Raw genomic sequence first — 12,390 nt, forward strand, 5'->3', positions numbered from 1 at the left:
AGACGTAAATAATAATAAAAATGAATTTAAAAAGGTAAGAAAAAAGGTGAAAAGAACTGCTTATGTCAACCGCCAGCAGTAGAAGCCTGATACTCAGCTTGAATAATGCAATTGATATGGGTGGATAGGTGATATAGATAACTGAACCCTGCTTCAGTGTTACACCGACCTGTTGGATGACAGCACAAAGACTGAGAGAAGAGCCAGGCGAGAAAGAGAGACATCGGTGTGAAGATAGCAAAAAGAGAGAGGAAAAAGAAACCTGCAAGTGTGGATGTGTGGCCAATGTCAAGCCGTTTGTTATAATACCAAGGTAGTTTCTGTTTTGCAAGCATTCACTGATGATGATTTCACATAAGTAAGCAGTGTTACACTCATATCAAGTGTGGATTCTCCCCAGCCTGCTTTTATAGTAACCTATGTCACAAATACTTATTTGCCTTATTAACTGATAGTGTAAATGAAAAATAATGACATGCATTTCATAGATGCTTTGTGTGCTTTTATAGCAGCACTCTTGAACTGGAATGCCTCTGTGTCTCTGTCGAGTCTTTACACTAAAATAAAGGTTTGTATAAGCTTTAATGTAAAAAGGCAGCTTTCTTAGCCGTTTGTTCAGGTGATTGCAGTGGCAGTGTGATTTCTTTTTCCGAGTGTCTACACTGAATAATGCTGCCTCAGTTGCTTGATGTTGTGTTTAAGACTGACTGTGTCCTTGTTTCTGCTCGTATGTCCTTGGCTGCAAATTGTTCTTTAACTAACAGTATTGAGCCTTTGTCTCAGGTTTGATACCTCAAGGGTCCACCTTAAAACAGGTGCACTAATTGAAAGTAATGTATTAACTATTCTTGCTTTTTAATGTATGAATTGCAGTGCACTGCAATGGCAAAGGTGTGAAGCTAAATTTGCTCCAGGCAGTGGAGAAGAAGAAACTACTGATCCTAATTAAGATGAAAATGATACTGGACCTGATTTAAAAGCTAGCGGTCCGTGTACAATTTCTAATACATTGTTTTTAAGACAAACTAATTTGATTTAAAAGGGTTTTGTTTTTGTTTTTTTATTTGGTGTGTCTGTGTGTGTTCACACTCCGTGCCAGCTGGTAGCGTTACTCCACGGTTTCGCCAGGAAAATTTGACAAGAAGAAGAAGAACTGGGAGGACTCCGAACACCGGCTTCATCAGTGTAACACACAGCTGGTGGTAGTAATGACAGACACATAGCTGTGAGTTATTGTGCTCTGGGTGTCATTACTGAAGGTCGTTTGAACTACAGTTAGAGACGATAAGCAAGCTAATAACAGCTCGGAGGACTCGCTCGTCTCCCTGGAGTAGCCTCGGTTACTAACAAGTGGACTGTGTACAGTGTTTGGACTTCACAGCTGCCTGCCTGGGAAAGGTAATGTTAAAAACTAACAACAACAGCCGGTTTCATCTCTAGACTCTCTGAAATGTAGTCTGATAGTTATAAGTTTATAAGGTAATAATTATAATTGCTTACACTATTTGTTCTTTATCTGCCTACAGTATTTATCACACATTTTAGCTGTATGTCGGTATTTATTTACTACTATCGCATAAATCAGTGCCTAATGTAAAAGAGCCAAAGCAGTTCCTCTTTCTAGGTATACTATAAAACACCTCGTACAGGCGGGATGTCTTTGTTAGGATTTGCTGCTAGGATTTTAAAATGATTTCTCTCTCCTAGCTGCAGCCATGGTGTTTGTGCAGAGCTACTGTGAAGCAAATTCCTTCATCTCCATAACCTGGGTGGATGAAGGCATCGCCCCCTGCTTCTACTTCACACTGGTCCCCACCATCCTGCTCTCCCTCTCCTTCCTCCTTGGCACCATCCACTGCATATGCTACCAAAAGTATGGCACGCAAATGGAGCGCAAGTTCATTCCTCGCTCCTGCCTCTATGGTTTTCAGCAGGTCCTCCACGTCTTTCTGATCATCCAGTTTCTGGGTGGAATGATTTGGAGAGCCACGAATGCAGATGAACTTCCAGGGTATGTGGTGCTGTACGGCTGCTTTTCCATCCTGGGATGGGCCTGGGCTATGGCTCTACTCAGGGTGGAGAGGTGCAGGGTCCTGGTGTCGGATCGGACAAGAGGACACAGTGCCGTCCTGCTGCTGTTCTGGGCTGTAGCTTTCTGTGCTGAGAACCTGGCTTTTGTGTCCTGGTACAGTCCTCAGTGGTGGTGGGGCCTGGAGAACAAACCACAACAGGTGAACACTCACATAAGATATTTTTTTAACATTGTGTTCCAGGAACCTAACAAAGAAGTGAAGACTACTTTCGAAATATTCATGCTGATACTTGCATTTACCTTGCATTATGCAGTTTATCTCCATTCCTATCTGTTTAGGGTTAACAGTACAGTGATTTAATACTATTTAGTAGAAAACAAATAATGTATTTATAAATATACGATGATTACTGTGTAATTGCAAAGTACATTCTCATGAATTTAGAATGAATCCCTTCAAATCTCCATTTCTATTTATTTAGCGTTAAGATAAGTTGATCAGAGTGTGTTTGCAGCATATTAATAAAGCTCTTCGGTGTGTGATTAAATAGTCTTTATGAGCCAAAGGTTAGTTATATATTAAAAATGAGTCTGCTTTTAGCGCCACTCCTCAGAGTAGTACAGTCAGGCTCATGTATCAAGTGTCTGCTCAGCAAACAAAAGAAAACAAAGTGCCATGGAAGATAAGCATGCCTGAGCCTTTTCTGCTGAGTCACTGCTCAGTTGACTTTCAGATCCTAAGCAAATGCAAAATGTTATTGTATTGCATCCTTCATCCCATAAAGTCAACATTATGAAAGTGCTATTTTAATAGTAAATGATATTATAATAGTAAACTACCTAGATGTGTGGTAACTGTTCAATAAAACACTTAACAGTCTTCAGCATATTCACATTACTGTGTTATTGTGTGGATGCTTTAAGCATCCGCACTATTGAGTTCCTTCTTGGTGTTTCCGTAAACTTTTCGCCGTGGATCTACTTCCACAATTTTCAGCCGATTTTCACCGTTCAAATTTTAAACTATTCTGCTATTTCTGCTAATAATGGCTATGTCTTTTGGTATTTTTCACTATTATACTTTTTAAAATATTAAGCTTTTTTCCTTTAATTTGAAATGAATGGGAAACTTTGCAATTCTGCTAAAATTAGCTTGTTTTTGAAACTTAACTACTTCCTCATATTTTCACGTAGAACAACCATTCAAACTTTAAAATGTTCTCAAATTATTGGGCTATTCAGGTATAAATCAGCTTTTTCAAATCTTTTACCGTTTTACTTTTATGCTTCTTAAAGTTTTGAGTTGCAAAATTGTGATTTCTCACAAAATACATGCGTTGTTATTGTTGCCACTGAAGGTTTCGCAGTCTTCTCTTCATGTCCGAACAACTTCTTGCTACTTGCTCAAATTTCACTCAACTTCCACAAATTATACATCAAAACGTAGGTATTTTTGCTGGCTTTCTGAAAATGTCACTATCATTGTTGTGGAATTTATAGAATTTTGGCAAATCTCCTCAGACCAACAGAAAGTCGGAAAACTCTCCATAGAAAGTCAATGGAGAGTTTGTTCAAAATCACCGCTTGATTTCTGTAATGAGAGGCATTTTCGAATTGTCATATCTCCTTAATCTCCTTTGTGCTAAACCAGAGTATTTGTGCTGAAACACAGTATTTCTGCCAAATGATAGTATTTGTGCTAAACCATAGTATTAATTTAAAATGACAATATTCATAGTTCATCACAGTGTCTCTGGTAAATCACAGTATTTCTGCTATGTTGTACTATTTTTCTAAATCATAGTGTTTCCGTAATGTTTAAGTATTTTTGGCTAAATATATTCTTTCTGTTATCTTATACTATTTTTCCTAAATTCTTGTATTTTTGAGAAGTTATCATGTTTCTGGTAAGTTACAATATTTCTGCTAAGTTCTGCTATGCTATTGTATTTCTGCCAAGTATTATGTTTCCTCTAAGATGTTGCAGTTCTGCTAAGTTATTCCATTTTAGCAAAGTTCCTTTGCTTCTGCAAAGTTTTTACAATTTCTGCAACTTTTCAGCTAGTTTTTGCATACAGCTTCAGCTTTAAAGCATCCACACTGCATTTTCGCAGGAAATGCAAATTTTTCTAGTTAGCATTGTGTTACCATTGTGTTAAACGCTGTTTTGTATCCATGCTGATGTGTGTGTAAACATCTATGAAAACTTCAGGTGCAGTTGTTCCTGTGGATGATGCGCTACATTAGCACTGGGCTGCTCTTCTTCATTGGTCTCAAAGCTCCAGGGTTGCCAAGGAGACCTTACATGCTACTGATAAATGAAGATGAGCGTGACGTAGAAAACGGTAGACAGGTAGTGACAGGGCACTTGCAGCACTTCCACTGTATATTGAAACACATCAGCAACTATGCTTTTATACTCTATTAACGCTGTTTTAATGGTTTCATATCTTTCTCTGGGTCAGAGCCTGTTGGGAAGATCAGAGGAGAACCAGTCCACCTGGAAGGGATTTTGGAAGAAGGTCCATCTGCTTGTTCCTTACATGTGGCCGCAAGGCAACAAGTTTCTCCAGCTGCTGGTCCTCTTCTGTTTGGGGCTGCTGGGAGTGGAGAGGGCTGTTAATATCTTTGTACCTATTTACTCCAAGTATATTGGTGAGTGATGTGTCTTCATCATCATGCACTATAGACTCAAATGTTCAGTCACTCACACTGATGGTACTGCAGTGACATTGTTGCAGTCAAATTAAAATCTCATAATGCTTTTTATTTATTCATTGAATCTTTTCACCACAGCTTGAAAGCCTCATTTTGTCTCATCTGTTTTCAGTGGATGAACTGACTGATGGCAGCAGCTGGCACACTTTAGCTGTTACAGTGTGTATTTATGTCCTGCTCAAGCTCATGCAGGGTGGAGGAGCAGGTAGGACCTCATGGATGCCCAGTGTAGACAGTGAACATTGTAGAGAGCTGCACAATGAATTTCTGCCTCACATGTCACATCAAGTAGAGTTAAGGTTAAAAAATTCAAGGAATTACAAGTAACCCAGCAGAGCGAAGTGCTCCACTTTTGTACTGATACTGTACTGTGAGGACTTAAAGATAAGATCAAATGAGGCCTGATAATTCAAGACCTTGTTTTTAAGGAAAAGGGTTTTAAATCTAATTCCTGATTTAACAGGGAGCCAGTTAAGAGAAGCTATTATGGTAGAAATCTGCTCTCTCTTTCTAGTTCCTGTCACTTGTCTTGCTGCAGCATTTTGGATCAACTGAAGGCTTTTCAGGGAGTTTTAAGAACAACCAGCCTAGAAGTAATAAATGCACAAACTAGTTTTTCAGCATCACTCTGAGACAGGTTGTGTCTAAGGTTAGAGATGTTGTGCAAATGCAATGGAGCAGTTCTACATATTTGCTGAATATGTGCATTGAGGGAAGTATCCTGGACAAAAATGATTCCAAGATTCCTCACAGTGGTTAGACACCATAAAGTTTTTTAAGGCAGAGTATGATAACGCCAGTTTTATCTGAATTTACAAACAGAAAAAATTGTCTTTTAGAAATTCCTTTAGCATAACTAATTTGTGTGTCATCAGGCTTCATGGATAGATAAATCCAGGTGTTATCTGCATAGCAGTGAAAATGTATGCTATGTCTTCTAATAATATAGCCTAAGGGAAGCAAGTATAATGTAAACAGATTCGGTCGTAGCAAATAACCCTGTGGAACGCCATAATTAACCTTGGTTTGTGAAGAAGACTTCCCATTAACGTGAACAAACTGTACTCTGTTAGGCAGATATGATTCAAATCACTGCAGTACAATGCCGTCATCTTCTCTTCTTCTCAGGTTCCTCTGGATTTCTGAGTAACGTACGCACTTTCGTCTGGATCCGCGTGCAGCAGTACACCAATCGACTGGTTCAAGTCAATCTGTTTGGCCACCTGCACTCCCTCTCTCTGCGCTGGCATCTGAGCCGCAAAACTGGTGAAGTACTGAGAAGTATCAACCGTGGCACATCTTCCGTTAACAACTTGGTCAGGTGAGATAGTAACGGTCAGGATCATAACAATTATAAACAAATGAGTAACTCATAAACGAACCTGCTGACAAAATATACCAACCAACAAGGTTTACAACATAAATGCCCAAAACATTTATGCCCAACATAAATGTTTTTTTTTTTATCCATAAATGCTTCTCTCATGTTAGAATCTGAAGAAAAATTAAACTCAGGTATTGGTGTTTTTCCACAGCTACATAGTGTTCAGCATCTTTCCAACCATTGCTGATATTATCATCGCCATCATCTACTTCATCACTTATTTCAATGCCTGGCTTGGCCTTATTATCTTCATCTGCATGACCTTCTACCTCAGTAAGTTATGCCTGTTGAACCTTTTGAACCTCAACTAGCTTTGCTTTGACCCAGTTTAATAATGAAAACCTTCAAGTGTGCTAATCTTCTGTGTAGTTCCGCATGGCCTGAGATAGATTTTTCAGATCCTCTTTGACTGTGTAGTAATTTCACATTAATGTGTTTGCCAGCTATGACTATCATCATCACTGAATGGAGAACCAAGTACAGACGAGAAATGAATCGGATGGATAACGCTGCCAAGGCCAAGGCTGTGGACTCCTTGTTAAACTTTGAGACGGTACATTAAATAAGTTTGTGGTTCACAAAGTTTTGTTGTTGTTGTTTTTTTATTCTTTCATCCTAAAATGCACCTAAATTACAGTTCGTCACTGTTTGTGCTTTTTATTCCTGTTGAAAAGGTAAAATACTACAATGCAGAGAACTATGAGGTCGGCCGGTTTGAGGGTGCAATCTTAAATTATCAGGTAAGTCAGGTCAGGCAGATAAAGCATTACAAGGCTTGCCACGCCTTCCCCTGCTGTTCTTTCTTCAGCTGTATCACTAGAAAATGTCTTTGTTTACTTTAACAGGAGTCAGAGCAAACCTGCTCTGCTACAGTCTTTCTAGTTATTGCTACCTTTCAGATAGCTTTTAGTATTAAGATGTTGAGTGGAAGCAAATGTAGTAGGTTGCCTCACACCAGGTGGCCAACCCAGAAAATATGAGTATTTATGTCAGGTTTGATTTCAAAACAAAGACAAAATGAAATAACTGGATGTTGGAATTCAGTGTTTTTTGTGTGATTTTACTGCTTTGATTTTCCTGGGACAATATTTGGACAATCCATAATATTCTGCTGCTGTTTCGCCAGTAGAGCAAACCTGTTAGCTCACTGGGAAATTCTGGGCCCATAAAGCTCAATGTACATAGACAACAGCCTGTATGTGTGTGCATGTCTACACAAAAGCAGATAAACATGGACTTTCCTTTTGTCATATTCATAAAGCTGTGCATACACATGGTCCTTTCTTTATGGATCCCAGTCATTGTGAGATTGTATGCATGTGCAAAAGCCTGATATCCATACCTGTCTCTTACCACAATTTATATGCAGTTTAATCCTTTGCATGTAACGTGCTGGCATCAGGGGTCCTTGAACATACTGATAAAAATCAGAAAAGCAGCAGCATAATTTCACCAAAAACAAAACTTACACTTGTTGTCTGATCTGGACAAAAGTGTTTTATTTAGTGGTCTCAGTTCTGGAGTTGTGTACTTAATGGTTCTCGGCTTTTGTTAGCATCAGAGAATAAGACATTTTTGCAAAGATACCAGTAGCTGTATATTGGAAGTCTATATTTTGAAGTCTTGACTCATGTTTCTGATTGTTTGTAGGCTTCAGAGTGGAGGGCGCAGGCATCTCTGGCCTTGCTCAATCAAACCCAGAATGTCGTCATTGGATTAGGACTGCTAGCAGGCTCCTTGCTCTGTGCATACTTTGTCACAGAGGGCAAGTTTCAGGTATTGACTTTGTAATAATGGCACACACTATGCTTGTCCACATTTGGTTGGTAGACACTGATAATGAACATGCCCAAACTTTCAAATACTAGGATCATCATCTGTGCAAGTAAATCCTTAGTATATCGCTAATATGGTTATCTCAGACAGCCCCATCCACTCATTTGGGAGGGGCAGCCGATTAAAAGAAAGTTGTTTTAAAAGGCGGGGCAGAGAGCTGATTTGCTTATTTCAGAAAGTGGATGAACTTTATGTTTAATAGATACTCAGAACATTAAGAAATACAATGCTAGTTGGAATTGTCCAATTCAGTTTGACCATAAAAACAACTCTAACCTCAGGTTGGAGATTATGTTCTCTTCGGTACCTACATCATCCAAATGTACATTCCACTCAACTGGTTTGGAACATACTACAGGTAAGAAAATACAGATAAGTCATTAGATTATAAATAGTTTGCTGTTTTAAAGATATTGCTTTTTTATGTATTTTTAAGGAGGATAACACATTATATACTGTAAGCTATTTAACCACACTCTGTTTGACTCCTTTTGCCAACTGTTGGTTTCTCTCTTCTTTCCCTGCAGAATGATCCAGACTTCCTTTATTGACATGGAAAACATGTTCCAACTTTTCGAAGAAGATCAAGAGGTATGTTTATAGATGGGTAAATATTTGCAGCGGTGATATCAGTGGGGGGTTTTTATGTGTTTTGAGTTTTTTATGGTCTTTATATGTTGCCTGATGCAGGTGAAGGATGAAGTAAATGCAGGAAGCCTTCTCTTTAAACTGGGGAAAGTGGAGTTTGAAAACGTTTACTTCAGCTACACAAACGGGTTGGTTTATTTTTGCGTTGATTTCTTTTATTAAAACTTCAGTCTCAGTGTGTTCTTGCATGGCTCATTCTTAGATTTCTTTACTGCTTTGCAGCATGGAGATTCTCAGGGATGTGTCCTTCACAGTTCTTCCAGGACAGACAGTTGCACTGGTGAGTCTGAGGCGAGATGTTTCCTGCTTCCCAGCATTACATTGAGCAGTTAAGGTGTTGCTAACATTACGGATTACTAACATACCTTCAGGTTGGGCCGTCGGGATCTGGGAAAAGCACAATTATTCGACTGCTTTTCCGTTTCTATGATGTTCAGGGAGGCTGCATTCGCATTGATGGCCAGGATATATCAAAGGTAAGAGGTTTGGCACCAGAGCTACTGTGTGAGAAATATTTGGAAATTCAAGACATTAACCAGTAAAATTAATAATATAAGCAGAAGTCATAAAGTCTTGTCTTTAATATTACTGTAACTGCATGCTTATATATATATATATATACACACACACATACACGGAGTCTAAACTGCTTATTACTTTCTCATCATCTTTCCTCAGGTGAAACAAACATCTCTGCGATCTCATATCGGCGTGGTTCCCCAGGATACCGTGCTGTTCAACGACACCATCCGGGATAACATTCGCTACGGTCGCACCACTGCTAATGACCAGGAGGTGGAGGAGGCTGCACTCGCTGCTGATATCCATGACAAAATCATGACCTTCCCTGATGGTAATGTGCACATTAATCCCTTGGTTTATTCAGCATTGTGACTTCAAAGATTTGTTTCATACTGTTGAAAACATTGTGGGTGTTTCTATGTATCTATGTTTATACCATTTACATGCATATTTCTGAACAAAGCTTTCAGATAAGGCCCCGTCTTATCTGAAAGTCCTTATAGTACCACATGTCCTCAGACTCCGGGCCTACTTGTGGTTCTTATAGTATTTAAAATTAGAATGGGAGGCGGAGCCTTTAACTTTCAGGCCCCTCTTATGCTTCTTCTTTACTCACCTCTTTTAACAGTGTGTCTTTTGTTCTGTCTCCCTCTCCTCACCCCCAACTGATTGCAGCCAATCCTGCCAGAAGTTTCTTACTTTTGAAAAGAATATTTTCTTCCCCCTGTCGCTAAGTCCATGCTTGTAGGGGATTTGATGTTATTGTTGGGGTTTTCGCTCTGTTATTGTTTGGTCTTTAGCTTACAATATAAAGTGCCTTTGAGGTGACTGTTGTATTTTAATACTTTGCAAGAAGTTTTTTCAGCCTCTTCCTGTGTTTTTGTCAGGCAGGTTATGATACCCAGGTGGGGGAAAGAGGACTGAAGCTGAGTGGAGGAGAGAAGCAGAGGGTGGCTATCGCCAGAACTATCCTCAAAGCACCACAAATCATCCTGCTGGATGAGGTATGTGACTGAACTGTCATCTCAAGTGTAAACTCATTGCTGTTAGTTGCAGTTTTCTAATATTATCTCTCTGTAGGCCACATCTGCCCTGGACACACAGACAGAACGCAACATCCAGGCCTCTCTGGCCAAAGTCTGTGCCAATCGCACTACAGTGGTTGTAGCTCACAGGTAAATAAATTCATGTACTGTCAGGTTTTTTTAAGTGAATTTATCCATCTTCATTTATTTCACCGATGAGTTGTGGGTCCGTTATTGCTCTGTAATAGGTTGTCCACCATCATCGCAGCAGACCAGATCCTGGTTGTCAATGAAGGGCGGATTGCTGAGCGTGGACGGTAAGTGTGCCTGATTGTTTTGAATGAAACTCCTGTAAACAACATCCAGTAACATACAATCTTTCTCATGGTGGACTTAATTTCCTGTGGAAACAGTAAAGGCGTACTTAGTTTTTCACAGGACTTACAATGAGTACTGAGTAATCTTTGTGTTTCGCATTAGCACATCTCTGTGTTCACTGAACAGTTAGTAAATAACAACATTTTCTCCATCCCAGACATGAGGAATTGCTACAAAAAGGAGGTTTATATGCAAACATGTGGATGAAGCAACAACAGGCTCAGGACCCAGATTCATCATCAGACACCGAAACCAAAGATCGCAAGTCTGAGAAACTGCAGCCACCATCGACGTCCTCAGGACACCACGGGCACTGAATGTATTTGCTTTAAGAAAAAAAACTGTTAGCACTTTTATTCTTTGTTGTGATTGTGAAAAGGTTATGTTTGATTTAAGCATTCAGCAAGGTGGAAGTAATATTTTTGATAGATTTTACAAAGTGAGGGACAAATGATTTGACATTTTAAAAACCAAACTGCTAAACAGGAGTGGAGCTTGAATCATGCCTAGCTTTGAGGTTGTTTTCTATTTCGTTTTTGTTTTGTTTTTTTTAGTATAATCCTCCTAACCCTACAAATCACCTCCAATTATTTGACATTCCTCATATTTATTTTTATACTTACCTTCATTTATTTTACTTTATTTTACTTTACTTCGTTTTTTCTTTTTTCTTTTTCACAGTTTTAAAAGAGGACCTATTGCGCTTTTTCTTTCATAGATATACTATTTGTGGATGCTCATGTAAAGACAGCCAGAGATTAACGTATACAGGAGACCAAAAGCACAGGCTTCAGACTGCTCAGCTCAGTTTGAGACTTTTTGTTCTATTCATGGCTCTATGATGCCAGTTTCATGAAAATCACCTTACTAATTTTTATTTATTTTTAATGAAAAACTGCAGTGATCATATAGTTCTGCCTCGACTCTGGAGCAATAATATGACCTGAGGCATATGAAAGGGAACTCAGCCTTGACACTACATCTTAGTGCACTGAGATACTAATGGAACCTTGTGAATGATTTGTGGATAAGAATAGATTACATGCATGCCATCAGGGATTTAGTTTTTTTTTGTTATTTTAAGTTTTTGTTTGCTGAATTTGTGTTCTTTAAAGTGACACTAGTCTTTTAGAAAAGCGTATTTGCACATTGAGGCTTTAGGTCATCAGCTAGGCAGAAGATAAAGCAGGATAGAAGAGCTGGTAATGCATTGATGTACATCTCCATTTATTAAGGAAATAAAACAACGGGCACTTATCATCAGTGTTTCCTGTGACACTGATTAAAAATAAATATTTTATTTTCTTTAATGATGACATAGCAATAGCATTATTTATATGTGCCTGTGCTGAATTAACAAGTGAAAATATCTGAATTAAGATGTCTTAAAATCAAATGTCTATGCAGTAACAGATGTTTAATTATTAAGTAAGAACAGCCATACACTTCTAAGTAAGTTAATGTGCTGTCTTGTATCTACCTCACGAAGTATGTTGTTCATAGTTATAGTTTTGTGGAACTATTTCATATTCATATTACATTTCATTGTGTACACATGAGCAATAAATGATATGTTTTCCACTTTTTTGGTTTTTTTAATTAAAACAATTTCCTGTCCATTTTAGATTTTTTTTTAAATATTAAGGTGGTAGTATATCACATTACTGATAGATTCAGGAAATTATTATTATGGGCTGGACTGTGTGTTATAATGAATTAACTGAGTTGTATATCTTTGGTAAGTCATGCCATACCATGTGAATTTTTTGCAACTGATGGCTTGATGTCAGTGAATTCTGCTCCGTTACAATAACAACAATTCAAGTTTCTGAGGCTGTGGTTTCATC

General features: G+C 38.5%; 1 protein-coding gene across 2 annotated transcripts; it reads left to right on the top strand.

Moving 5' to 3' along the window:
- The first annotated feature begins 876 nt into the window (after positions 1 to 876).
- Positions 877 to 12,372, top strand: LOC146547800 (ATP-binding cassette sub-family B member 6-like). Of its 2 annotated transcripts, XM_085264527.1 has the most exons (20): positions 891 to 1,398; positions 1,708 to 2,231; positions 4,245 to 4,385; positions 4,498 to 4,687; positions 4,863 to 4,955; positions 5,879 to 6,071; positions 6,286 to 6,407; positions 6,578 to 6,687; positions 6,809 to 6,874; positions 7,785 to 7,910; positions 8,252 to 8,328; positions 8,498 to 8,561; positions 8,661 to 8,746; positions 8,841 to 8,898; positions 8,990 to 9,094; positions 9,297 to 9,471; positions 10,032 to 10,144; positions 10,221 to 10,315; positions 10,414 to 10,482; positions 10,701 to 12,372. In XM_085264527.1, exons 2-20 carry the CDS (start codon positions 1,716 to 1,718, stop codon positions 10,858 to 10,860), a joined length of 2,559 nt encoding a protein of 852 aa, XP_085120653.1. In that variant the 5' UTR covers positions 891 to 1,398; positions 1,708 to 1,715; the 3' UTR covers positions 10,861 to 12,372. The 2 variants fall into 2 exon arrangements, 1 of the variants encoding a protein (XP_085120653.1); XR_014890701.1 differs by lacking the exons at positions 10,414 to 10,482; positions 10,701 to 12,372 and having other exon boundaries at positions 877 to 1,398; positions 10,028 to 10,144; positions 10,221 to 10,238.
- The last annotated feature ends 18 nt before the right edge of the window (positions 12,373 to 12,390 follow it).

The sequence above is a fragment of the Mchenga conophoros genome, linkage group LG23 (genome assembly GCF_057382185.1).
Source record: "Mchenga conophoros isolate Kocher_MC1m ecotype Shallow Benthic linkage group LG23, M_conophoros_male_GT1.1, whole genome shotgun sequence".
Lineage (NCBI taxonomy): Eukaryota > Metazoa > Chordata > Actinopteri > Cichliformes > Cichlidae > Mchenga > Mchenga conophoros.

What these genes read in the sequence shown, in the direction of transcription:
- LOC146547800 (XM_085264527.1), top strand. Translation starts at nt 1,716, where the DNA reads ATGGTGTTTGTGCAGAGCTACTGTGAAGCAAATTCCTTCATCTCCATA. An exon ending in TGGAGAACAAACCACAACAG is followed by an intron (nt 2,232 to 4,244) that starts GTGAACACTCAC and finishes TGAAAACTTCAG; the next exon opens with GTGCAGTTGTTCCTGTGGAT. An exon ending in TACTTCAGCTACACAAACGG is followed by an intron (nt 8,747 to 8,840) that starts GTTGGTTTATTT and finishes ACTGCTTTGCAG; the next exon opens with CATGGAGATTCTCAGGGATG.